This window comes from Fopius arisanus, unplaced genomic scaffold, assembly GCF_000806365.1.
Source record: "Fopius arisanus strain USDA-PBARC FA_bdor unplaced genomic scaffold, ASM80636v1 scaffold00003, whole genome shotgun sequence".
Lineage (NCBI taxonomy): Eukaryota > Metazoa > Arthropoda > Insecta > Hymenoptera > Braconidae > Fopius > Fopius arisanus.
The window spans coordinates 2,089,009-2,114,434 of record NW_011887742.1 but is presented as its reverse complement, the minus strand read 5'-3'; the positions used below and the strand labels follow the sequence as shown (position 1 = coordinate 2,114,434).

Sequence of the window (25,426 nt, the reverse complement as noted above, 5' to 3'; positions counted from 1 at the left end):
TTGCGGGGGCAAGGAAGTACGAGTGGCAAAGTGGCTGAGGCAGTTCACGGTGACGAGACTTTAGACTGATCTAGGTACATAGCCTTATGATAATTGATCATTATTTTCCACTGTGTGGGCGCCCCTCTGTGTCGCCCAAGGAAGAATTTTACATCCAGAAAAAATTCACGTGCGAAAAAATTCCATACAACCCGTCAAATATCTCCTCACCCACCGGAGATACCGCTATTTCCGTAATAACCTTTTTTCAAGCTCTCAACAACCCCTCCGAAAAAGGTCCTATAAAAAATTTCGCTAACCGCCCTAACTCCCGAGATATCCACCAAAAACCACCCTCGAAACTGACAAACTTCATTTTGACACTTGCCCCCACTCACTCACTCTTCAATTCATCGAATTTATCTCCAAATCTAGAGGACGTACCAAAATTTTCATAATTACCTTTTTTGTAGCTCTGAATGATCTCTCCAAAAAAGGTAATGATAAAAATTTCGTTATCCCCCCTGGATTCCGAGATATTGACTGAAGACGAAGTTGTACCCGAGATGTACTGAAATAAATTCCAGACTTCTCTGTGGAATTCCTCGGGGTGAATTTTTTCTCATCATTCTTTCTACCCCATTCCCCAATTTTTGATAAATCCTTTATAATTACAACCTGGACAATCGGGGCGCCCGACGCGGGTTAATCCTCTTTCTACCATTGCGTAGTTTCCAAATGGTCGTGTAGCCCGAACTTTCGAGTCGCCAAATGAATTCCTGAGCTACATTAACTACGTTTTGAGAGGACGAGGGTTAAGGGTCGCACTTAGGATAATGCACCTGTGGCTGGCAATGCCCCTTACCGCCCGCCCTTTTTACCTTCCTAACTAGTGGTTTGTTTTTTTCCCTTACTCATACATTTTTTTATCATTTTTATTTTCACTGTTGAGTTGACCATGGCAGATGGCAAAACATTTTCTTTCCCATATTTCATTATTTTCTGGAGATTTATTCATTCTCTCATTGCAGTCTGAGAGAATCTTGGGAGAATTTAATTGAAATTTATTTGCGGGAGAGATATGTTGGGCCGGGACAATTGTCACGGGTTTAATTTTACCGTCTCCGGCCCCAGTGGTATATCGTGCCGGTAAATGATTGGGAAGAGTGAAACCAAGTGTTCTTTTTTTAATTCTATATTAAATATATTATATATTATATTCCTGCGAGTATGCATTCATTTGTGAAGATAAAAAACGTGATGTTATGTTTTAGCAGTTAGACGGTGGAGTTAAATGGCTTTACTCTGAAATTTTGTTGAGATCCAAATTCAAATGCACGCGAAAATATTTTTTATCTCCGAGTGAGTGAAATTTGTTTTTTTTTTGTCTCCGGCTTGGAATTTATTTTTCATTAATTCACCGGTTGCTTCGCTTCTCATTTCTCACTACGTTTCGCCTCTAATTTCTTTTTTTTGTTTTGTCTCTAATTGAATCACGTAATTAAAAGAGTTTTTCACCGATGAAGAGAGGATGAACGGCGATGCAAAATTATGTTGAGGGACGAAGTGATTGTGAAAAAATTCCGCGTTAACGATTTTCTCCTTAATGACTAAATTTTTTATAATCTTGTCAATGAAATTTTACCCACCCCCGGCTAGTAGCTAGATTAACACGGAGATGAAAAAATATCCGAGGAAGAATTACTGAAAAAGTAAACGATGAGAATTAAAAAAAAAACTTGTCAAAGATTTTGTGTATGAACCAAGTTGTATTCTACATGTCTCAATAAACAGTTGTATGTGAATTGACCTTTTGCAAATTATTGAATTATTATTCAATCCTCATTCCCTCATTTCCCTCAATTCCCGAGAATTTCACATGTTTATTTAAATACATAACAATAATTAAAATTGAAATATTGAAAGAGAAAAAAATAGAGAATGGAATATATTAGCGTAGTAAAATTGCAACAATTTCATTATAAATCCTTAAAATTTGATTTATCACCCGGAAATCTTGTATTTTCGACGGATAAAAAAAAAGCCCGCATTCCCCCGCGACCTCTGCAGTCGCCACCCCGTGAAATGGGGTTGGGGGGGTTGCCCTGACTGCGCAGGCCCACCCCCACCCACCCCCGACGAAAACTCGCCCTCGACATCATCCCCACAAAACCGAGGACTCGTTGTCCATGGAAAGTCGTCTCGTTCGCGAAGGCCACCCCGACGTCTCCGAAAATTCCTAGTTCTCGTGGTGGCAAGTAAAAATAATAAAAAAGAAAACGTGTTCAAGAAAAGTAAGGAATCGATTAAAATCCATGGAAATTTTACCCCCGGTCGCAGGAACGAGGGATGCAACAACAACTTGAAGGGGACAAAGGGAACTAGAGCGTGCGCAACAATCTCTTCGTCATCGGTGATCACTCGAGCTTCAATTTATCGAAGAGATCAATCACATCGTAAACGTCATGAGATTTAATCCCCGGAGAGGACGTCGGTGAATCTGTCGTGTTCATTTGCCTCGGGTGGAACATTCGTAACTGGAGGGAACGCATGTGCCAACGGATGTCCAAGGGATACAGACATGTCTAACACAGTTTCACGGTAAATTCACTATTTTTTATTGCCCCGAATAAAAAAAAACACCTCAAAATCCACGAGACTCCTCTTTCCTAGACAATAAACGAATTTAAAAAATCTCTACAATTCCAAAAATCGTTTTTAATTTATAAATAAAATAGGTGGTTTGCATTTTATTTTCGATGGAAATTCGGAATTTGGAATTTACAAAGGGTGGAGGGCAAGGGAGAAGGGATAAGTACAAAAGTTGAGTACGAGTATAGGAGACTTGATAATTGTCGACACTGACATTTTTTAACAATTTTTTATATAATTTACACGCGTTTTTTAATGTTTTTTTCGTGACTTTTTAACGTGCTAGGGTGCTGGGTTTAAGTGGAAGTTAGTACTTTGGATTTAAATGGAAATTATGTTTTTTTTGAATGACTTTTGGATAAAAGAGAGTAACTATTGACCAATATCCGTATTGCCAAGCGCATGGGCGCGGTTCGGATCTTATTACCCCGCCCTTTGTGGCTCACACCGCACGTACCATTTCCACTGTTTTTATTTCAATATTCATTGCGCGAAAAAAAAAATAAATCCCATTTACTTAATTATAAACTGCACCGCAGAATTTGCAATAACAATTTTCCCCCGCGATTTCCCTAGAAATTATTGAATTAGTTTGAAAAAAAAAATTTCCACCCTATCGCAGTCTCGAGCGATTTATTCGGTTCAACAATTCGATAAATAATTGATTGTTTAATTAATTATTGATGGGAATTCGCGGCTCATTGCGCCACGGCATCGGCCATATTTTTATTTGTTGTTGGATGAGGGGATATTTATTTTGAGAGTAATTTTTCTAGTCGGATTCAATCGCAGATGTTTTAGGGGATGTATAAAGCCGATTTTTGGGGATCGGTTAATTCCTAGAGTTGAGGGGTAAAAATATATTTATCGGATGTTGGGGGAAAGGATCCGAGGGAGAATCGTCCACTTTCGTCTACATATATCTATGAGCTAGTTTTTCCACTGGGCGTGGCTATTTTATAATCATTCTTTGTTTGATTGTTAATTAAATATCCAATAGTCAATACTATTATCTATGTTCTTATCGAATTATTCTGCTCTCGAGAGTTTCTCTCTTTGTCATCACTGCATCTTTATTTTATAATTTTCCTATTTTATTTCGCAAATCTTTATTTATTATTGTTAATAAAACCGATGGTTAGTGAATTAATATTTGATATTCGGTGGATTAACATTTTTTTTCTAATAACAATTTTAATTAACAACTTATATAAATTATCAAGGAAGCGGAAATGTGGGATACAGTATTTCGATTTCAAAAATTTTAGAAATATTAATTAAATGGATGGGATTTACAAGTAAATAATGGACTCACCTAAATGTACGTTCTCCCTTGTTTACCCATCGTCATGTGCTCCACTTGAGAATATGACGGCGAAATCGTAAACATGTGAGTGACCTAAATAATTTTTTAAAGAAAAACTAGAATTTTAATTGCAACTTTTTTTTTCTCAGAATCATGAATTAAAACTGCCAGCTAAAGTTGTCAATAAAAAATCATTTACCAATTACTTGAGAGACAATAAATTACGTACAAAAAATCAATAAACATTTCCCATGAATTATTAAATAAAAAGTTGAGGTAAAATATAAAAAATTGAATTAACGATTGGCACAAAAAAATAATGGACTCTCCTGAATGTTTTTTTAGTGTTGTTTACAGTGAGCATGTGCTTTACCTGAGAATATGAGGATAAAATATGTGAGTGTAGCATAAAAATAAGAGAAAGGGGTGGGTGGGTGGTTGGTGGGTGGTAAAGGGGATGGCGTGCGTGTAACCGGTCGAGGGCGTGGTGGGTTTTGGCACTCTATAATTCACCCCCGACCTACGACGTACGACTCAGGTGTTACCGAAAGGGCTCTTTGCAGGCACTTCCCTGAAAATTGTGTACACACTCGAGATATTTACCCATTCAACAATTTTTTACCACGTGAATTGACGTACCTCAATCGAACTATTCTCCAACATTTCAGATGACTTCCCGCGACAGCTTTCCTCGTTCTTCCTGGACCTGGAACAGACACTGACGATATGGTAATATTTCCATTCCCCAAAAATATATTCTGAATTATCACCCTGAAAAATAAAAAAATACAAAAAAATATACAAAAATCAAAATTATATCTTCTCCACAGATTCTTTCAGAATTATATAAAAATCTAAACAATTAAAATTCTCAATAATTTATACAAATAAATAAATGGATAAATAATTTAAACATGAATTTTTGGGTGGAATTTAAAACTTCATTTCAAGAAATTTTTGCGGTGATGGAAATTATGGTAAAATAATTTCTTCCAGTGCAGTGGAAGAGGCACTCGTTGAAATTCATTAAACTCAATTTCTCCAGGTGTAATAATTGCTGAAGGGGTGTAGAGGGGAGCACAGAGTATGACAGGGGTTATTGTTCATTAACGAGGTCAATGAGCCTGATTATCGATATTAATGGTATTTTTAGGACACAGTATGGCTTCGGTACTGTGGCATGCCTCTGGGAGTAGTTTCGTCTCACCTGTTATCATCATCCTGTTGTTGCTCTACCCTCACTCAATCGCAGGTCAGTTATCACCCGAAAAAATCTACCTAATTAGTAATCAAAGCAGAGAATTGGTAGAGCGAGTGATTTTTTGTTGATTTTTTTTTCCTCAATTCGAGTAGAAAATTCTGGTGCATAAAATGCGAGTGGAATTGCAAAATAAAATTGAAATAGATGAAGGATTTTTAATTTATCCAAATAATTGGATGTTATTTAAAATTGTCTGAGATTATCTGAGATTATCTGAAATTGTTTGAGATTATTTGAGATTATTTGAGATTATTTAAGATTATTTAATGGAGGATTGCGTGTTTTAATTGATAATGGTGCGGTGTGTTCCCGGTGGGGGTGGACAAAAATCATACGTTGGTTGGGGGTCATCTTCTATCTGCTTTAACACACGACTCTTCCCCACGACTCTGACTACACCAACTTCGACAACAATCTGCGTGTGATTAATCATTGTTTAACGATTATTGTTATAATACGAAAAGGCCGCGAGGTAATTGATGTGCCACTGCCACAGCAAGACTACGTACCATCCCTACCGCCACCACCACCACCACCGGGACCCATCACCACTGCCAAAACACCAAGTACGTTTGCCAATCAATTCAATAATTTTTTATTTATCGAGTTGACATTTTTTTTAAACATATCGTCGGTTAATGTGAGTATAACTGGCCTTTTTCCATTCTCTCTCGACAATAATCTTGCACTGGAAAAATTAATTGTCCTAAAAAACATTCTAATAATTCAATTCAATGATTATAAACATTTGGAATTCTTGGGGTTCCTCATCCCCGGGGAATTCAGTTGGATAAATTATTTTTTTCAGTGTAAGGATGAGGGGTCTGCAGCTGTGAAATTCGAGGGAATAAAAAATTCAGTTTTGATAATAAATCATTACATTTTCTTTTTAATTGCAAGAGGATAAATTTATCTTGTAGAAAATTGAATGAATTCATTGATTTTCTTCGCAATCTCGACAGTTGCTAGCCCCTGAATTAGGAATTGTTTTTCTCATCGGATGATGATAGCTAGAGAATCATAAAGAATTTTTCTTAGCGATTGTTTATTTCCGAGTGTTCTGATTTATCTTGGCGTTGAATTTTCATTTATGTCTCAAATGCTGTTGAATCCTGGTATTTTATACCGTTGATTGTGTCCAGGGTGTGACCAAACATTCGTCAGTAAACCTGGTGGATCGCAGAATGGCACCTTTCATGCACCAACTCTGATCAATCCAGAGGGTGAATCCCAGCAGTGCGTCTACACCTTCCTGGCAGCTCCTCATCAACGAGTGGAGATCGTTTTCACTTCCTTTGGTCTTCGAGGCACTCCTCCAGAGTGAGTGCATTATCCTGCCAGTACTTGTTTCAGTTTACATGTCGCATGTCAATTACAACAATTTAATATTTATGTGATGATTCTTTCGTGTTCATGCGCTGAGAAAAAATGCATTACTCCAAATATTCATTAAAATATCAAATAATATAATCTTAAATATAAATATAATATTCATTATTTCAAATTATTCAACATCAATTAATTATCCGGAAATTATTATTCATTTCAATTGTGATAATTTTCCAGACAATTCCGATTCTTTTGGATTTCTTGAGAGAAAATTTCCCATTAATTTTTTACCGTCAATTATCATAGCCTCCAGGTCATACCAGAGTAATATAATTATCATAATTGACCCGTAATGTGGATTCCCTAGAAATGACTAGCTCGCAGAAATCCCTGAAGAGAATATTTAATACTTCAACATCGCAAGATGAATATTTGCAGAAAAATTTTTTCTCTCTTAACGAAAATCGCAGTTTCCGTTTTCGATTCGATGCTTGTAGATTTAACGGCCAATTAAATGTGCAAAGTGACGACAAAAATAAATAATAAAAGAAAAATCATCAAGAATGGCAAAAAAAAAAACGTAAAAACGTGATGTGATTTGTGTTCGCTGCTTGGGATGAATTCTCAGTGGAGCTGCTGTTGGGGAATTACCTGCGTAAGTATTCGAGTATTCCCACACCTAATACACATCCCCAGCTTCCATTACCCTGGAATAACACCAGACATTTGAATTTAATATCGAAATGAAAATTGAAATATTCAGGGGAACCAGAGATACTGTAATGGAATATATTGCGTGCCTTTGGATATACGTTTTGATGTCGTTCTGTGTGTTGAATGCATGTAGAGACAAGAAGATTGGATTTCATTATTTACAACTCACTCTCATTTTTTCACCCCGAAAAATTCCACTTCGCGTCATTTTCTGCAGATAAAGGATCCGTAAATTAAATAGATTGAGAGAACAATGACCTATAAATAAATTTTTATTGACAAATCGATGACTGATTATTAGATTTAATCAGAATAATTAATACCAGAGTCAGATGAGTTAAACAGATCATTGGTTAATAGACTTGAATATAATGAACGTTTTTATTCAATATTAAAAAAATAAAAAACATCTCAGGAGATATGAGATTTGATTGCAGACATTCCAGATGAATCGATTGTTCCTCTCGCATTGGATAATTGGATTTTTAATGCATTTGTTATGAATTTTTACAGATGTTTTCACGAGTACATGGATGTATACACGGAGATACGCTCAGACAATGCTACCAAGCTGATAGAGACACCATTTGGTGGTCGTTATTGCGGCCCAATACCACCAAGAAGACGTGTGTCATTGTATCAGGGGATTGCCCTCAGCTTCTTCACCGATAAGAATATAACACAATCGACTCTCTTCAGCGGTCGTTACTCTTTCATCAATGCCTGTGAGTTTATGAATTTTTTATGGAATTTATGATTGTCTCAATTTGCGAACGGCATGGCTGTGCCATTTACCAGGGAAAAATTCAATTATTCAGAGGCACAGTGGCATGCCTCGTCGGGATTGATTAACATTCTATTGGAAAATTACCAGAGTTTGGAATTTTAGATCGACTCAGATGCGATGAGACCTCAACTGGAAAAAAATCTTTTCAGATAGTCAGTTACTCTGAAGATCAATTTCTATTTTCACATCCCTCTTTATGCAATCGCGAAATCCTAAATAGCAATTACGCAATTGCAATTGCAACTCGATGTGTCAAGTTTGGTTTTATGTATGACTTTTTTGGTGAGTTTTTGGAAAATATCTCGAGAACGAAGGGAGATGAGGAAAATTTAGTGATGACCTTTTTTGTAGCTGTCGATAAGTTTTCCAAAAGCTTTGATAATGAAAATTTTATTATCTCCATTATTTTCGGAGATATTTTGAAAAATTCATGAGGGGTGAGATTTTTGAATTGCGTCTAGCTGAATACGAAGTTGGTACACCAGCACCGAGTACACCATGCTCCTTCGTGGTGAATTCTACCATCAAGCGTACTGGGACAATCCTATCACCAACGTACCCTGGAACATACCCGAAAGATCTCGCGTGCACTTACAAATTTCTGGGTGAACCTGGCCAGAGGGTGAGACTGGAGTTCCGGGACTTTGATCTCTTCTACGGAGGCTCACAGTACGTATATCATCAAATAATTGGTAAAATTCACTGGTGATAATGTAACAATTGTTCTTCAGCTGCCCTTTTGATTACGTGAAGGTGTTCGATGGCCTCGACAAATCAGCCCCTGTCATTGGCACTTACTGCGGTCAACAACGTAATCTAGTTCTCTACTCATCACAGGCCAACCTCACTGTGCTTTTTGTCACCCTTCAGCGCAACGCCAACACCCAAAATCGAGGGTTCAAAGGCATTTTCGAGTTCTCCGAGAGCTTCGTTAAATTAGGTAATTATAAATATTCATTAAGTGTCTCTCCAAATTTTTCATTAAACGCATCCATTTCCATGAAATTTCAATCTCTCTCCCAATTGGTTTTTTAAATCATTGACAATAAAATAATTCCTTCCGATTATCCTAGACCGACCTTCAGGGTATAAATTGATTGATCTGAAATATAAATAAATGAGGATTTTCGATGGTGTAATGCCGACAGATTTCATAAACAATTCGGGGGGAATGCACATACGAGGATCGGAGTGCGACCAGAAAATATTGAGTATGAAGAAATCTTCGGGGCACGTTGTCAGCCCCAACTACCCCTATCCTTACATACCGAAAGTCGTGTGTCGTTACTTCATCTATGGCATGCAGGACTCTCAGCATCTCGAACGTGTCCGGCTCGAATTTCAGGCCTTCGACATTACAAAAGGAGAAACCAAAGGAGAGTGAGTTCTTCCAAATAATTCATCCCCAAACATCCCCTTTACCTATACATATAAGCAATAATTTATCCATTCAATCTTATTAACAAAGCGAACATCTCATAATAATTTTGATTTGATGGTAGAGAGGTAAATGGATTTAATGGATTATCATGGAATTATAGTTCAGCATGTACAGACGGTTACTTGAAAATCTACTTGAAAGGCCAGGAAGCGACAGACTCATACGATAAATTCGATCACGAGATGTGCGGTAATGTAAGCAATCCGAGCCAAGTAGTTAGTGATGGACCGCGACTCGTTATGGTATTCAGCAGTGGTGAGTCCAAGCAGGGCCGTGGTTTCAAGGCCAAGTACGTATGAATCGAGTAATTAAAGTCCAATAATTAATAAGACTCCAATAAATTGATTGATTAATTTTGTGGTGTGCGATTTTTAGCTACAGCTTCGAAACTGAATACAAAATTCCTGGGACTCCAGCCCCAGATGGCAGTTGCAACTTCACGTATCTGAGCTCTTCCCGGAAAAAGGGGGAATTCAATTCCCCCAGGTATCCGAGCAATTATCCAAGTGATACCAATTGCACTTATCTATTTGTCGCAACGCCCAACGAACAAGTTACACTCGTCTTTGATCACTTCAAAGTTCGAACGAGGAATATTAATTTAACTGTTGGACATTATGGGTAATTCGATGGTTTATTAATTATCACTGGATCGAAATGATTTTTTATCGTGATGATTTATTCAGACAATTGATTATTTTTATCGTCAGAGCTGAGGAGTGTCAGGACGATTGGCTGGAGATCTACAACATGTACCGGGATAACACTGAGAAATTGATCGGGCGTTATTGCTGGATGACAGCGCCAGGTCCAGTGGAATCGAATCTTGGTGCTCTCGGGCTCAAAGTTATTCTCCATTCGGATTCAGAACTCGTTTACAGTGGATTCAAGGCGCGTTACACCTTCGAAGTTACCAAATCCATATTCGGAGGTAAAACCGAATTCCGTACAAATTCATTCACTCAGTACTTTTCAAATAAATCCCTCATTTTTCAGACTGTGGTGCTAATATCAGTAGTCTCGAGTATGGATTGATAACGAGCCCGAATTTTCCGGAGAAATACGACGGCCCACCGAAATACATGGCGAGTAAAACGTGCAATTGGTTCATCAGTGTACGTCCCAATCACAGGATATTACTCAATTTTGAATTGTTTTCTGTCGAGGGAGAGCAGTCAGGTAAAATTATTCAATTTGATTATTTGTTATTATCTATTATATATTTATTAACAATGAATATTGAGATTATTATTATTACTAAATCAATCATAATAAAATGGAATTGCATTGACGAAAAATTCAAGGAACTTTTCGATTTCAAGTGTAATTCTCAAAAATTGCGTTACAAATTTCACTGCACGTGAAATTTTCTGGTAATATTATAAAAATTGAATTTATTTCCAGCGAGAGGCTGTCCAGCGGCTGTTTTACGCATGTGGTTTTCTCTGGCATCACCTCCGATCGAACTCTGTGGTGGAAAACCCACGGAAGTCAGTTGGAGCTACATGTCAGATGACAATAACATGCGTCTCAGGTAACTTACTCAATGGATTTACTCATGTTCATTGAATGCCGATGATTATCCTTTGACAATTTTCATTCCAGTTTTATATCGTCCGACAAGGCAGTGGGTCAACTAGGTTTTCGCGCTGTCTGGACAGAAGTTTCACTCGCATCTGAATGCGAGCCCGATGAATTTCATTGTGGAAAGAGCAAATACTGCATTGCCGAAACACTTCGTTGCAATAATATCGATAACTGCGGCCCCGAAGACGGGTCCGACGAGGACAACTGTGAGTCATGAAAATAATGTGAAAGAAAACATAAATTAAGGCAATTGACAAACTCATTAAAAATTCATATCAACAAATATCATTTCTTTTTGTTATCTCGCTGTTGTCCTCACAAACTATTTTACTGTCTCTGCTGTGTCTAGCATTATCACGGGCATATGTGTCCCTTTTTCATACACCCACTATTTATTATCGTGTCCTTTGTCTGATAAATCTCAATATTCTCGGTATCTATCGTCAATTGCATGACAATCGACTCCGAAATACATGTCTCGTTCGGTACGACCATTCGAAGGTTCTAGGAGGACTTCCCCAGGACTTTATTTCCCAGCAAAAATAATCCAGATATTATTATCAATTTGAATAGATTATTGAGAGATTCCCAGTGTATTTTTCTTCAGGAATTTTTGAGGGAGATTTAGTACAGGGAAGACTTCAACTGCCGGAATAAAAAAGCCATCAGCATATTGAGACAGACCGATGCCTCCACTAAATGTCTAGTCCCCATGTACTGCACGAAGCATGTATCTCCTTCGGGGAATAAAAAACCAAAAGATCAAACAACATTGATAAAACCCTGAGACACTGCAGAACTCCGTCGATCGTTTAATTAAAAATCAAATCGAGGGGCTGGTCATATAATTTCACTACTCCCTCCATTTCAATCATATAATCAGAGTCATAATCTTAAATTTGTTAACACCCCACAGTCTTCATAGAAATTACAATCAACCATTTGACGAATAGTCCAAAAAATTTTCGTCTTAATAAAAAATTAAATTCACACGAAATTTCTATCATTTTTTGAATTTTATGACCCTCGGTAGAATTGCCAGAGTTTAAGAATTTCTGAGTTGATGTAGGATTAATTATCGGATCCCCAGTGATATCTGATAATTATTTCTGGATTAGCAATCAAGTGATTGAGTGGCCCCTCGTGAAAAATAAAAAATGGGGGGCTTGTGAATGGTCTTGTAATATCTCTCGCAGGTACAGCATCAGCCCCACTGGCACCAGCACTGGCTGGACTCTCTGACATGCTTCTTCTCTGTCTGTGCTTTGTGTTCGTCACCATCTGAGGCCTTCCTGCGCCTTCCAACTGACTTCTCTTACCAACAAATCTTCCTTAAATCACGTGAGTCCACTCACAAAATAAAAAAAAAAACTCATGAAAAACAGTGAACCAGCCGCCGCCAATGGATAATTATAAACACACGATTAACTTATTGATAGCGTAGGTATACGATAATCCAGGGGAACAACAGATACTGCATGAGGAATATATGATCTGAATGGAATTGGCTTTGGATCTAACAATAAGTGCACGTCAGAGATATCTGAATGTTCTATTTTCTCTTCTTCCTCAATGTTCAAGCACTTCCCCACTCCATTAAAAAATGATGCAAGTGGATAATTGCATTTTTAGTTAAATCAGTATGAGCATTCTTGCTGATTAATTAACAATTTGCTTCCGAATGGATTCTCTTAATAATCATTAATAATTATTATGTACTCTAAGAACTTCCATCGTCGAAAAATCGGCTTGCAGTAAAATAAATAATTTCAAATCGTCGACAAGTCATAAAAATCGGTGGATTGTCGAAATTCTGGAAAAAAAAATGAAAAAATACCCCACACACATGAATACATAAATCCATACATATGTACACCATAAAATTGACCCTTTCATTCGGAAGCAAAATGAGTGAGGAAATTGGGGGATTGATGGTGGATTTTTTTTAAGATCCAGCTGATGATTTCTAGGTACAACAATCGTGCCACCAGTGAGCTACGCTATTCCAGTAGCTGGTGCAGCAGCAGCTGTTATCCTGGCTATGATAATCTGTCTCCTGTGCCATCGCAAGCTCAAACGTCGTCCTCAAGAGGTGCACATTGATGATCTCCAGCAGAGGGTTGAGGATGTGCGTTACTGCTATCGTCATCACAGTTTGCCCCAGCGTACGTCAAGTATGCACAGCCATGGGCACACTCACAATTACAGTGATCAGTATCATCTTGATCAACCGAGTCCACCCAGCGACAGTGAACACGTCTGCGGGGAGGACATCAGCAGCCCCGAAAGCCCGTGACCATTGTGCTTCATTTTTCGTCGTACTTTACTCATGATTGGTGCCCACTCAATCATTCATATTGCTCACAAAATATCTGATCAACTGAAGAATTCGAAAACGTGAAATTTCGGTGAGATATTTTATTATTTTTCGTTATCCTCTGGGTTAAAGTATTTAATTGCATAAATAATCCCTCAAATTGAAAAAAAAACACCGTTCAAATGCGGGGGAAATAATAATAATTTAAAATATCCCCAAATTATGTTTAATTCGGTTTATTATGATTTTTTGGATTGAACAAATCGTTGAAGCAATCTTGTCGCAATTTTTTTCTCGGCGGTTTTTAACGCGCGTGGGGAAAAATAGTAGAAAAAATCCTATTCGAAATTTTTCATGCGCCTTTGCGAATTGTTTCGGGCAGTATTAAAATCGGCGAATCCACACTTCACTTACGGATTAACAAAAAATACGAGGAACATCTGCTCTTATCATCGACGCCTATAAATGAACAAAAATTGCGTAATTTGTTGTTGTTGTTGTTTGTTTGTTGTTGATGATGAAGAGATAAAATGAAAATTGATGGGGTAATCGGGCAGGTGAGACAGTGCCACTTCATAAAGAATAATCTATACAAGTCTGTATTAATTGCCATTGCCAAGTGGGTAATCACAGCCCGGAGATTATTCACTCGTCATTTGAGACACAGGGGAAATCATGAAATTGAAGAGAGAATAATGAGATGTAAAGACATTTTGCATAACTCTTGTATGTGTAAATACATATACGTATTATTACATATATGTGATACATAGGATAGATAATTGGCACGCAATTTAATGAAACCATTAGACCATCAATCGGATTTAACATTATCGAAAAGAAATAATGAAATATTAAATTGTTAACATCGAAATAAGGAGAGACATTACGGATGAGAAAAATCACGTGATTTATCTGTAGATGATTGCATAATTTTTGTAATTGTAATAAATGGGATAGGGAGAAAAAACATTGTAGGCTGGTACCTGCGAGTCATCCAAAGAAATAAAACGCGTCAACTCAATCTTTTTTATTGTGAAAAAAAAAACAAAAAAATAAATATGAGCGCGATATATATTTTGCCATTACAACGAAAAATACTGTTCAAAATAAAATGCGATTGAAGAATAATTAAACAGTCTATTTTGCATTGAAACACGTGACTTTTTTCATCGCACATTGCGATCGCAGCAATTGTGGGGGCTATTAATAAAATGAAACATTGTAAAACCGGAAGTTAAGGATGCATTTTAGAAATAAGACGTGTTGGTTTAACAATTAAGGGTCTACAAGTTAATATTTTTTTAATTTCGTTCTTCGTTCTCGAGTTGAGGGAATTTCTGTGGTGAAATGGAATAAAGAAAATTTATTCGAGAATTTCTCTGGTGAATCTTTGTACCATTTTCATTGATAAATTCACGAACGCCCAAGAACGTGATAGTTTTATTATGAAATAAATACGAGGCAATTCCGATAGCATTAAATTTGATAGTCTGCTAACAATTTGTATAGGTAAACAGGGTCCACTCGTCGGATCTCGCCATTCATTAGGTACCAATTGCAATGAGTTTGTAGATTTTTTTTTTTCGTAAATTACGGAGAATTTGAGAATTCACAGGAATGAGGCTGAAGCGATTCCATTAAAAAGTCATCAACGCACATATTATTCAGGAATACATATATAATTTCTGGGCATCACTAGTGAATAAACAAAGTAAAAGCTCTCAAAAATATAATGAGTTTCGTGGCCGATTTTATCGATGGAACAAATCATTAACTTCTTTTTATTTCCAAAAATACTGCCATTGGGTTAATCACTCGCTCATTATTCCCCCAAGAATGTCATCAAAAGCCGAAGGAAATATCACGAATGAAAGATTCTAATTGATTGCCAATCTTCCAAATTCTAAAGACAGAACGCAGTATGTACTGATAAGAAACTATTAAAGAGAAAAATAATAATACCAAAAATGATAAAAGAAAAATTGATAAATGATTATTATTGTAACGATATCCAAGTATATGTATATTTCAGATTAATCGCTGCCATTGGAGCTATACCAAAGTATATTCTAAACTATGATAAATAAATTAAAATAATCGTACCATCGACATTAATGCACTGAAGAGATAGTGGAGAGATAACTATTGAATAGGAAAGTGTAAACATACTATTTGGATTAAACTGGTGTTATTTCTGGTCGAGATTGAGTGAAAATGTGACAGCCATCGGACAACTGAATTTTTCAGGATAAAATGATGAGTGAATGAATGGTAATAAAACCAAGAGTCGAGGAAAAATTGAATTAATTATTGATGAAATATAACAGAAAGCTGAACTCCGTTGCTCATCGCATTTAAACATTTTTCTTAAGCGCAAGTTTTCACATTTTATAGTGTAATAAAAAATGATAAATGCAAACTGGTGAATTTGAAAATATATACATACGTGAATTAAATCGAGAAAATAAATGCTAATTATAGGTAATTATTAATATAAATATAGCTATGAGCAGTACGTCGTGTAAGACTTATTGATTGATATATCGAACGACTGTGTTCAATTAGTTTTTATTTTTCATTTTTTTTTTTCGCTGAATCGGGGATTAATATAATAATGTGATAATCATACGCATTGCGAGTAATGAGACGAAATAATCATTACACATTTCTGTCGATCCGCCGAAATGCTTGAAATGTTATCACATACCATTTTTATTACATTGACGGCTGATTTTTTTTAATTAATAGGGGAAATCCCAGTCGTACAGACATTTTCCCGCTGATGTTTTAAAAACTCTCGTCAAAACAATTTAAAAAATTGACAACTCAATCCTCCACTGGAAGAATAATAATTGATTGATTATTTAAATTTTTGAAACAATCCTCCACTGGAATAATAATTGATCGATTATTTAAATTTTTGAAACAACAAAAATTGAGGAATTTTCGTTTTATGTAATGAAACTGAAGAGGTTAGAGGAATATTTTGACGAAATTTTTCAGACGTGCGCCCTTCACAGATGAATCATGTATTTCAATCAAATAAATTTAATTTAGATAAACACGTTGGAAAAATTGATAGAGAAATCTGACGCTTCAAGTAAAAACTGATTTTCATATTAAAATCACTCACGTCAGGTTTTTCTAATGAATTTTCAGGAGATTTGGGATTTGGTAGGGAAGCCGACAAAATGGCGCATTCGTTGGGAATTATACGTATACATTCCTCGTCAACTGTGGATAGCGCGGAAAAATATAAATCATTGCGATTAATGGGCCAAGGGTTTTTGGGAGTTCGAGGGGAATGTTATTATAAATAAATATAAATATATATTATATATGAAATTAATGATAAATAAACGGAGGAGGTGTAAATGGGTGAGTGTAAATTTCGCAAGAATGATAAACCAGAAAATTTGTATAGAATTTGTGGGGAGTTGGCGAAAAAACGAATGAATTATTATATTCTCTTTTTGTTCATCTCTTTTCGAACCGCTCGTCCCTCAACATGTCATTGTCTTGCCCACAATGAAGATAAAACTTGTGGTACATGTGAAGAAAATTTATTATCAATTTCGTTGACATTCGATCCCTCTTCTTGGTGTTAGCGAATGGATCGTGAGAGGGTGAAAGAATTTTATTAATTGTAAATAACAGAAAGAAGAATAAAAATTCAGTGCGAAAACAAGACACCAATAGTTATCATTTTTTTCAAAATCATTTATTTCCAAAATAAGAAAAAATTTTTATTCGTTTTACTTACTGTTTACTTCTGTTACAATTAAATGTGAAATACTCCGGTATTCGTCATCAAAAATTTGATGAGCCATAAAATATTGTGCGTCTGTACGTACACACAATATAATTAATAAGCTTATGTCATCTTAGTCCGATGGAATTTATCGTGTACGGAAATATATTTACATCTGTACTGAAGCATAAAAAGAATAGAATAAGCTCTCTGGGCAGTTTTTCGACAATATCCCCAAACCTAAGGGAAATAATAAAATTACTATAAACACCTTTTTTGAAGGGATAATCGAGAGCTATAAAAAGTATACGACACAAATGTCTCTATCTCTTTTATTTTCGAAGATATTTTCAAAAAACTGTCATAAGTCAACTAGTAACTTGGCTTCAGTACTGAATATTCTCTCCGTGTAATTTTCATTCGTTTGTTCATCTGTACGTACAAAAAGACTTGAAGAAAAATAGAATGAATAGGACATTAAAATTTGATTAGTCGATCATTGTCGTTGGATGAGATTGCACTTGACAATGACGTGCCCCTCCTTCAACGTCAGGCCATAAGTTTTGAGCGAATTGTCAGCATCACATATTATTTCGTTCAATCTACTGCGAGTTAAGATTTCTATTTATCGAAATGATCAGTATCGATAGTAGTACGAGATTCGATCGAGAGTGACAATTACACGTCTCAATTGAATAAAGCAATTGCCCTCGAGAGACTGGATATGCATTTACTATTAATCGTTTTTCCGTCCAGATTTCATTTGAAAGTTCAATACCATGGAATGCATGATGGCTCAATAAATAAATAGAAATAATTTAATGCCTTTAGAGTCAATCAGACCATCTTTGTACCTGACAATACATCATTAATATTTACACACTTGCGATCGATTTCCAAAGACGAAATGCTCCAAATTTCTCCATTATTTCCATTTTTTTTTCCAATAAAAACTTCTCACTTCGAGTCTTCATCAGTCTTATCCTCAGTGCTTTACATTTATTATTATCTCATTTCGAAAAATTTCCTCTCGTTCTTAATCTCTTGTACGTTCCTCTAAATTACAATATAAAAAATTACGATAAATATTCAAACACCGGTTGAAATAGTGGGAAACAAATGGCAATAGAAAGATAACTAATCCCAGGAATAATAAGCACTAACTAAAACACCTGTCGGTGAATTCCCTATCGACTAACTACAGTTCTCAACGAGAAAAAAATCGGCAGTTTAATGGCAAAATGAGACAACTGTCGATATATCCCGAGAAATATTAATTCAAGACAAAAACTCCAAATGACTTTTTTCCAGCTAATTAAACGCCGAGCAAAAAATCTTTTTTGCAATTTTCCCTTAAAACCAACAGTGCCCCAGATAAATCGCCACAAAACCGTCGAATTCCCATTTGCACTTCCACTTCTACTGAAATAAATTGTACTATAAACGGATGCTTCTGCATAATTCCTCATGAAACCATAATCCAAAAATCCTCGCCTAAACAATAATCATCTTTGATCCAAAAAATCGTTAAATACTTTTCCCAATTCCCTCAGACCTGGACATACTGTTCATCGTCAGTATCCCCAGTCTCGACGATCCCCTGAATTCTCTCGTAATTCGCCTCCACCTTATTCCCAACTTTCTCATACCCATCCACCCCCTTCCCCCCATCAACCCTCTCATAAGGAGGCTCCATACCCTCCCCCAAATACCTGACACTCTCATAATTAGGATCAGAATTATTAACAGACTCGTAATTAGGATCAGTATCACTGTCTTCCCTGCAGACAAACGCATAATTAGGCTCAACCTCATGAGGCATACTCTCGTAATTAGGCTCAGAGTCAGTGTCGCCATCCGGATAATTTTTCCTCTTGATCCTGACCTTCTCATACCCAGGATCTTCAGAGCTGGCATTGCTGACCTGTCGATGCTTGAATGGCACCGAGTAAAAAGGAAGAACATCCACACCATTCCTCAATCCCCCTTCATCCCTGTGACTCTGAGGCCTCAGCATCTCATAATTGGGATCATTGGGAGGCTGTGCCCTGATTGCCGTGAGATCCTCAAAGCTGTACTCAGGGGTGGTATCGAGCTCGTAAATTCTCGCGACTTTGGCAAACTCAATGGAATCCATATTAAAAGTCTCTGGTGATACGTTGGTGGTCCTGACAGCCTCAGGCTCCTTCTTCTGGATCTCCACAGAGTCGTGACTGGACCACGAGGCCCTGCTGACCTCCATGACACTTTGTTTCTTGACACGTCCGCTGTCACTGGGGAAATCCTCCTCAGACTCCCTCTTCTTCTTCATTACTTTAGCATACATATCCTCCAGGGATTTTCCCACGGTGGCCTCCAGGTGCTTGGCGCCATCCTCACCCCTTCCAGATTTATCAATCAGGGCGTAAACGTCGGTGGCTTCCTCACCTCCAGAGGGAAGTGGAGGGGGTGGAGGTGGCAGGGGAGAATTCGCCTGACGTTTTTCAGGCTTTGGTGATCCAGGATTGATTATGGAGCTCGTTGCACTGGAGCTGGACGCCTGTCTCGAGTGGGCGTGTGCCACATGACGTAGGGAATCAACACTTGGAGGCTGAGGGGCTGGTAGAGTCATTGGATTGAGTATCTCTTCAATTCTCAATGGTTGAACACTCACTGGTGGATCTTGGACCCTCGGTAACTCCACCATCGGTTGAATCTGGGCATAAGTTTCACTGCCACTCGTGTAGATCTTCTCCTGCTCGTCAATTGCCGCGTACATCTCATCTGAATCGTCAGAGACTGTTGCGTAGTGCGAATCTGACCGATTTCCACGATTCTGGCGGGCGGCTTTTGTCTGGGCTATTATATTGGCGAGGGGCTCGCGCACTGAGATGCTGGTATAGCCCTTGGAGTCTTGCGAATCACCGCTGAAGTGCTGGGGTGTTGCCTGGGGCTGGGGAAATCGGGGGAGTGTGAGGAGTGGCGGTGTCATGTAGGGAAGATCTTGATTCGCTTGAACACCACCGGTTATTGCGTTTGCAGCCTGAATGTCTGTGCAGGAGTCCAGGGTGAGGAGAGAGTTGTGGGAGGAGGAACGACGTGTTCGTGGAGGTGCTATGGGGTTTGGGGGATTTGTCGAGGGACCTGGGTGCGATGAGGTCTGACTAGTTGGCGTTCGGAAACTGCTCTGACGATTTACCTCCGGCTTCGAGACGTTTTGCACTTGGGCGTATGGGTGCTCCTCGTTTGTCGAATTTAATGTATTTAGTCTGGCGTATGGGTAGGCACTGTCATCCTCTTGGAGGGATGACGACTCCTGAGATATTGCACGTGTCCCTCTGTCGTTGCTCCGGTTCACTGGAAAATAATTATATTTTCTCAAAAAATTCTACACAATCTACCGAGAATTGATGAAACCGATGACGAACCATTTTTGTCTTGCACTGTGGCGTACAGTTCTGAGGGGTCCCCCATGATTTCCGCAGCCTCGTAAATAACATCCTGAGGATTAGCCTCCAGGCCTCCCTCCCCCAGGGTGATATTCCTGTCCTTAGGAATATCTGGGAGGCTGCGATTTGCTGTGCTAGTCCTAGATAGACAAACCCCTGAATTATTTGAATGAATGGGAAAGAGTTTCAATGGAGAAAACCAGCCACAGAGGGAATATGTACACCTTGCACTAATATCAATATTGAAATATGAAAAATAGTCGTTAGAAATCACCATAAATAAACCCAAGATATTGATTGTTAATTCGTGTTAGATGGAATGCGTGACTCGTGGGTGACAGGTCATTGATCGGCAAAAATAGATAAGCAAATACAATTTGAAGTCTAAATACTCCATTCAATATTCAGTATAATGGAAAATACTGAATGCCAATTAATCGAGGATTTAATCACTTCTATTCACATTGGAATATTTAGTAATTCTCGTAGTTATGAATACTAATGAAGTTTTTAGTGAATATTTTTTGCCGATCATTGTTAACGGATTAATAATTCATTAGAATATGAATTAGCGATAGGGTCATGCTGCCATGCCGTTTATTCATCGGGCTTGGCACCTTTTTCCACAGTCTACAGCATCCAGTGCGACAATCTGACTGTAATCCATGGTTGGCTGTCGATCGAATATCTCGTTATCAGCACGTGTCATCGTCACCATACCAGGAAGACCCAAGAACTCGCTCCTGTATCCACAACATTGCAGTTTTTCAAAAAAAAAATAATTTTCATAATTCCTTCCTCTCTAAAATTCATCGGATATTGGACAATCTGATAATAAACAATTCGTTTTTATAAACAAATGGGAAAAAAACATGGGCAATCGTTCAATCACTGGAAAAATGTCGGAAGAATTAAAAATGGGTGATATGTTCTACCACAATGATTACATTTATATTATTCACAGTTTTTTGAGATACAAAAATTCATATTTCAGGGCTAGTGAGAAGGGAATGAACAGTGAAAATAAATATTTGAGATGAAGACATTAACAAATGTGAATATTCTGTGATATATGGATTCCTGGTGTTTTAAAAATTGTATGAAATATAGAGAAATGGATAAGAAATGGTGATCATACTTGTTTTCGCTGTGTCGACAACTGCATATGCAGGCGACGACGAATCCCACGAAGGAGAGGAGTGCAGCAACGGATATAACCCAGTAACACCAGGCATCCTGTTGGAAGAACGTATCATACATGATCCCATGCGTTTATGACACGACCAGTCAACCCTGAAAGACAATTCCCCCAATTAATCCCCAACGAGTGACTCACCAACTTCATTATCCCTACCTGAATAATATCACCCACACACCTCATGTCCCAACAATGGTTTCACGTTCTCCAAGTCATATCAATAGCCACTGCAATCAGGAAACCAATCGCCCCCGGAAGGGCGACACCACAGCCCCCACGATAAATTATCCTCACGTACCCACAAACTAATAAATTAATAAATTCATCCACGTCGTGTTCACCAGTTTCTCACTGTTTTCATCCGACCAAGAGGATGACAAGGAATAAACAGCATCAGGAGGAATCCTCTGGTAGATCTCCAATCCCACCAGAGAACCAGTAACAATAACCCGAAATGTCAGACTGAGTCACGAAAAACAACCTCGCCCTCCATAACCTCAACTTCATCGTTCAACTCTAACCATTCAGAAGGCAGACTAATCTTGTCTCATGGAGACATTCTTATCACCAGGAAATTCAATCCAATTGAACTCCTACACAGTAAAGGGTGTGTAGATAAATCATCCCCTCAGTCGACGACTCACACTCTCGAATTTCCTCAATAACAAGTACCTCGCGTAAACCAAAATCAAGTTTCAAGTAGTGGGGATACTCTACCCGTAAATATGACATCATGCTAACAGCACACAAGAGTGCACAGTGGCACATGTGTTGGTGGATGTAAAAAAAAAGAGGGATTATTTTCACATTCACTCGACTCGTTAAATAACAAATACGTGTCCCACTTCGGGGACTTTCACTCAAGACCTGGGGGAAATAAATTGAATTCCATTCTGCAGTCTTCAGCTCGGGACCTTGAAAATTCTGGATGTATTGGTGCAATTAGTAACGATTTGGTGCGTGACAGAATGTGAGTTTTGACGCACTGGTTCTTTTTTTTTTTATCTGAGATTAGTCAGTTGTTTGCTGTTGTATGTATCGGGGACCTGGGGTGAGGATCGAGAGGAGGTGCATGGATTTGAGAGATTATTCTCGTCGTTAGATCTGACTGGAGATTGCACTGGGACTTCATGTCAATAAAGAGAACTTCCGAGGACTGACGACGTGTTGTTGAGCTTTTGCAGTCAGTCTAGCTCAGGATGCTGAAGATAACGAGTGGCGTGAGGAGTGTCGTGAGGGGTCTCACGTCTTCAGCTGGGAGGAATGCTACTGCCAGAGTAGCTCCTCTTCAGGAAGCCGCTTTGGAGGAGAGGTGTATTCTTGTGGATGAGTTTGATAAACCCCTGGGGGATGCCACCAAGAGACACTGTCATAGGATCAGTGAGGATGGGGAAATCCCTCTTCATCGCGCTTTCAGTGTCTTTTTGTTTGACAGCAAAGGAGATCTCTTGTTGCAGAAACGATCTGCGTCGAAGGTAATTCAATTTTCCTCTCAAATATCTCTGGAACTTAAGGAGATAATTCATTGTTTATCGGATTTTTGTTTGTTCAGCTGACAGAATTGCAAAAATGTATATTTTGCCATCTTACTGAATTATAGAGATAAATAATGAATAAATGAATAAATCAATCTCAAATTTATTCATCGAGACTAGAAAATAACTCTTTTGCTCTATTGTGTGGCGATGATTTATTCTATTCAGAGGATTCTTTAAATAGGATATTGAACTAGTGCGCTCTTTGCCCTAGTGACTTTTCTTTTATATTTATATCCTTTTTAAACAGCTCGTGCGATCATCAGACAAACGATTCCTGAATTTTGCAGATAACTTTTCCTGGTTACTACACCAACACTTGCTGCAGTCATCCTTTAACAGAGGTACCTGGAGAATCAGAGGAGGGAGACGCCCTTGGCATCAGACGAGCCGCCCGGCGAAGGCTAGCTTACGAGCTTGGGATTCCAGTCAGCGAAATTCAACCCGAGGATTTTTTCTACGTCACGAGGATCCACTACCAAGCGATGGGGCACGATGACGTTTGGGGAGAGCACGAGATCGACTATGTTTTATTTCTGAAAAAAAATAAAATAACACTGGATCCTAATCCAGATGAAGTCAGTGAAATCAAGTGGATTTCCAAGAAGAATATCGAGGAATTCGCGAGTAATTGTGAATCTCCGTTAACTCCTTGGTTTGAGTTAATTCTTAATCATAAGTTGCCTCTCTGGTGGGACAATTTGGAGTGCCTGGAGAGGGTCCAGGATCACAGGACTATCCAGCGTTTCGTTTGATTTAATCTGACGAATGCAAAGACTAGATGGAGAAGGGCGGGCTAATATGCACACCAATTTCAAATAACCAGTTGAATTTAATATTTAAGAATATCTCTGAATCCACGAGAAATATTAAAATTTTTATTGTAACCTTTTTTGTTGCTCTCCTTGCACTCTACAAAAAAGGTCTGGAAAAATTTTCGCTGTCTCTCTTAGGTACAGAGATATTCAAATTTTTGGTTTAGCTAATCTTTCCACTTATTTATCGAAACGTTTTTCCTCATCATCTACTTTGCTCCAGGTGTCCATATTAGGTCCTTCCCCGTGGTGTTTTCGTTCTCGAACTTTCAGGGCATTACAATTGTACCAATTTTGGTTTTTTAAATAAATTTTCCATGTAAATATATTTATATTTATATTGAATAATGCCGCCGGGGCGGATCCGACTGTCATGAACGTTAACGTTAGAACGCAAAGTACTGCACCCCAAAAGAGGGAGGGCGCCACACGCAATGCTGGGGTGTCCATCAAGTCGACGGGGTGAATTTTATTTTCTGCGGTATGAATGCTCTTTGTTTTTTATTTGTTTAACTGAAATTTAGCCGACTGAAGAACGTGCGGAAGGGGGAAACCACATCTTGTGAAATTTCAATGAAAAAAATTATTCAATGTATTGAATATATACCACTAATGAATTTTAATTTTTAAATATGTGCGTTGTCCTAGTGGTAACGTGCTCAACTGGCACGCCGGCGGCCCGGGTTCAATCCCGGCATCATTCATTTTTTTTTTTTCAAAATAATTACAATTTTTTTTTTTTGTTAATGGCAAATCAATCGAAATATCGTTTAAAAACTGAATATTTGATAATCGAGAAGATATACAGTGAAATTGAAAAATTAGCAATTTTTTTAAACAATACTTTTGCAAAATATATACTCCTAATGAAATTATATTATTGTAATCTAATGCGTTATCCTAGCGGTAACGTGCTCGGCTAGCACGCCGACGGCCCGGGTTCGATCCCGCCGTCATTCATTTTTTTTTTTAAATAATTCCATTTTTTTCTTTTGTAAATGGCTAATCAATCGAAATATTGGTTAAAAACTGAATAACTCTTCGATTGTCATGTTCCCCTGATACTTCTTCAAAAATTTCGAATTTTTCACTTTCAGTGAAAATTTCAGTGAATAACTCCTCGATTGTCATGTTACCCTGATACTTTTGCTAAAATTTCGAATTTTTCACTTTCAGTGAAAATTTCAGTGAAGAGCTCCTCGATTGTCATGTTCTCCTAATACTTTTACAAAAATTTCGAATTTTTCACTTTCAGTGAAAATTTCAGTGACGAGCTCCTCGATTGTCATGTTCCCCTGATACTTTTACAAAAATTTCGAATTT

At 37.8% G+C, this 25,426-nt stretch overlaps 3 protein-coding genes across 13 annotated transcripts; 2 read left to right on the top strand and 1 right to left on the bottom strand.

The window, feature by feature from the left end:
- Window positions 1–2,160: 2,160 nt before the first annotated feature.
- Window positions 2,161–15,803, top strand: LOC105270173 (tolloid-like protein 1). Of its 6 annotated transcripts, none has more exons than XR_892508.1 (19): window positions 2,161–2,233; window positions 2,320–2,580; window positions 4,606–4,666; window positions 5,091–5,189; window positions 5,663–5,764; window positions 6,341–6,518; window positions 7,156–7,182; window positions 7,755–7,966; window positions 8,490–8,697; window positions 8,760–8,968; window positions 9,177–9,408; window positions 9,570–9,758; window positions 9,845–10,090; window positions 10,180–10,400; window positions 10,466–10,648; window positions 10,874–11,003; window positions 11,075–11,262; window positions 13,027–13,464; window positions 15,409–15,803. XR_892508.1 is itself a non-coding variant. In XM_011310938.1 (18 exons), exons 4-18 carry the CDS (start codon window positions 5,099–5,101, stop codon window positions 13,350–13,352), a joined length of 2,742 nt encoding a protein of 913 aa, XP_011309240.1. In that variant the 5' UTR covers window positions 2,161–2,233; window positions 2,320–2,580; window positions 4,606–4,666; window positions 5,091–5,098; the 3' UTR covers window positions 13,353–15,803. The 6 variants fall into 6 exon arrangements, 4 of the variants coding, with proteins under 4 accessions (XP_011309240.1, XP_011309270.1, XP_011309257.1 ...); XR_892510.1 differs by lacking the exon at window positions 15,409–15,803 and adding an exon at window positions 12,253–12,397 and having other exon boundaries at window positions 13,027–13,096; XM_011310938.1 differs by having other exon boundaries at window positions 13,027–15,803.
- A 1,272-nt stretch (window positions 15,804–17,075) lies between these two features.
- LOC105270158 (uncharacterized) lies at window positions 17,076–22,329 on the bottom strand. 3 transcript variants are annotated; one of them, XM_011310909.1, is made up of 5 exons: window positions 21,910–22,329; window positions 21,694–21,848; window positions 21,173–21,298; window positions 20,535–20,695; window positions 17,076–20,463 (listed from the first exon to the last, which is right to left on the bottom strand). In XM_011310909.1, exons 2-5 carry the CDS (start codon window positions 21,813–21,815, stop codon window positions 18,677–18,679), a joined length of 2,196 nt encoding a protein of 731 aa, XP_011309211.1. In that variant the 5' UTR covers window positions 21,816–21,848; window positions 21,910–22,329; the 3' UTR covers window positions 17,076–18,676. The 3 variants fall into 3 exon arrangements, with proteins under 3 accessions (XP_011309211.1, XP_011309219.1, XP_011309228.1); XM_011310917.1 differs by having other exon boundaries at window positions 21,932–22,329; XM_011310926.1 differs by lacking the exon at window positions 21,173–21,298.
- A 152-nt stretch (window positions 22,330–22,481) lies between these two features.
- On the top strand, window positions 22,482–24,431 carry Idi (Isopentenyl-diphosphate delta isomerase). 4 transcript variants are annotated; one of them, XM_011310896.1, is made up of 3 exons: window positions 22,482–22,723; window positions 22,856–23,228; window positions 23,579–24,431. In XM_011310896.1, the coding sequence occupies exons 2-3, from the start codon at window positions 22,953–22,955 to the stop codon at window positions 24,041–24,043; spliced, it is 741 nt and encodes a 246-aa protein (XP_011309198.1). In that variant the 5' UTR covers window positions 22,482–22,723; window positions 22,856–22,952; the 3' UTR covers window positions 24,044–24,431. The 4 variants fall into 4 exon arrangements, with proteins under 4 accessions (XP_011309198.1, XP_011309189.1, XP_011309182.1 ...); XM_011310887.1 differs by having other exon boundaries at window positions 22,773–23,228; XM_011310880.1 differs by having other exon boundaries at window positions 22,769–23,228.
- Window positions 24,432–25,426: the final 995 nt, after the last annotated feature.

Bases quoted from the DNA above. Each gene is read 5' to 3' on its own strand.
- LOC105270173 (XM_011310938.1), top strand. From the start codon at position 5,099: ATGGCTTCGGTACTGTGGCATGCCTCTGGGAGTAGTTTCGTCTCACCT. The intron at 7,967-8,489 runs GTGAGTTTATGA...AATTGCGTCTAG, and splicing joins TTACTCTTTCATCAATGCCT to CTGAATACGAAGTTGGTACA. The intron at 8,969-9,176 runs GTAATTATAAAT...TAATGCCGACAG, and splicing joins CGAGAGCTTCGTTAAATTAG to ATTTCATAAACAATTCGGGG.
- LOC105270158 (XM_011310909.1), bottom strand. From the start codon at position 21,815: ATGTATGATACGTTCTTCCAACAGGATGCCTGGTGTTACTGGGTTATA. The intron at 20,696-21,172 runs GTGCCAAGCCCG...TTGTCTATCTAG, and splicing joins GCTGTAGACTGTGGAAAAAG to GACTAGCACAGCAAATCGCA. The intron at 20,464-20,534 runs GTTCGTCATCGG...ATTATTTTCCAG, and splicing joins CACAGTGCAAGACAAAAATG to TGAACCGGAGCAACGACAGA.
- Idi (XM_011310896.1), top strand. From the start codon at position 22,953: ATGCTGAAGATAACGAGTGGCGTGAGGAGTGTCGTGAGGGGTCTCACG. The intron at 23,229-23,578 runs GTAATTCAATTT...TGAATTTTGCAG, and splicing joins AGAAACGATCTGCGTCGAAG to ATAACTTTTCCTGGTTACTA.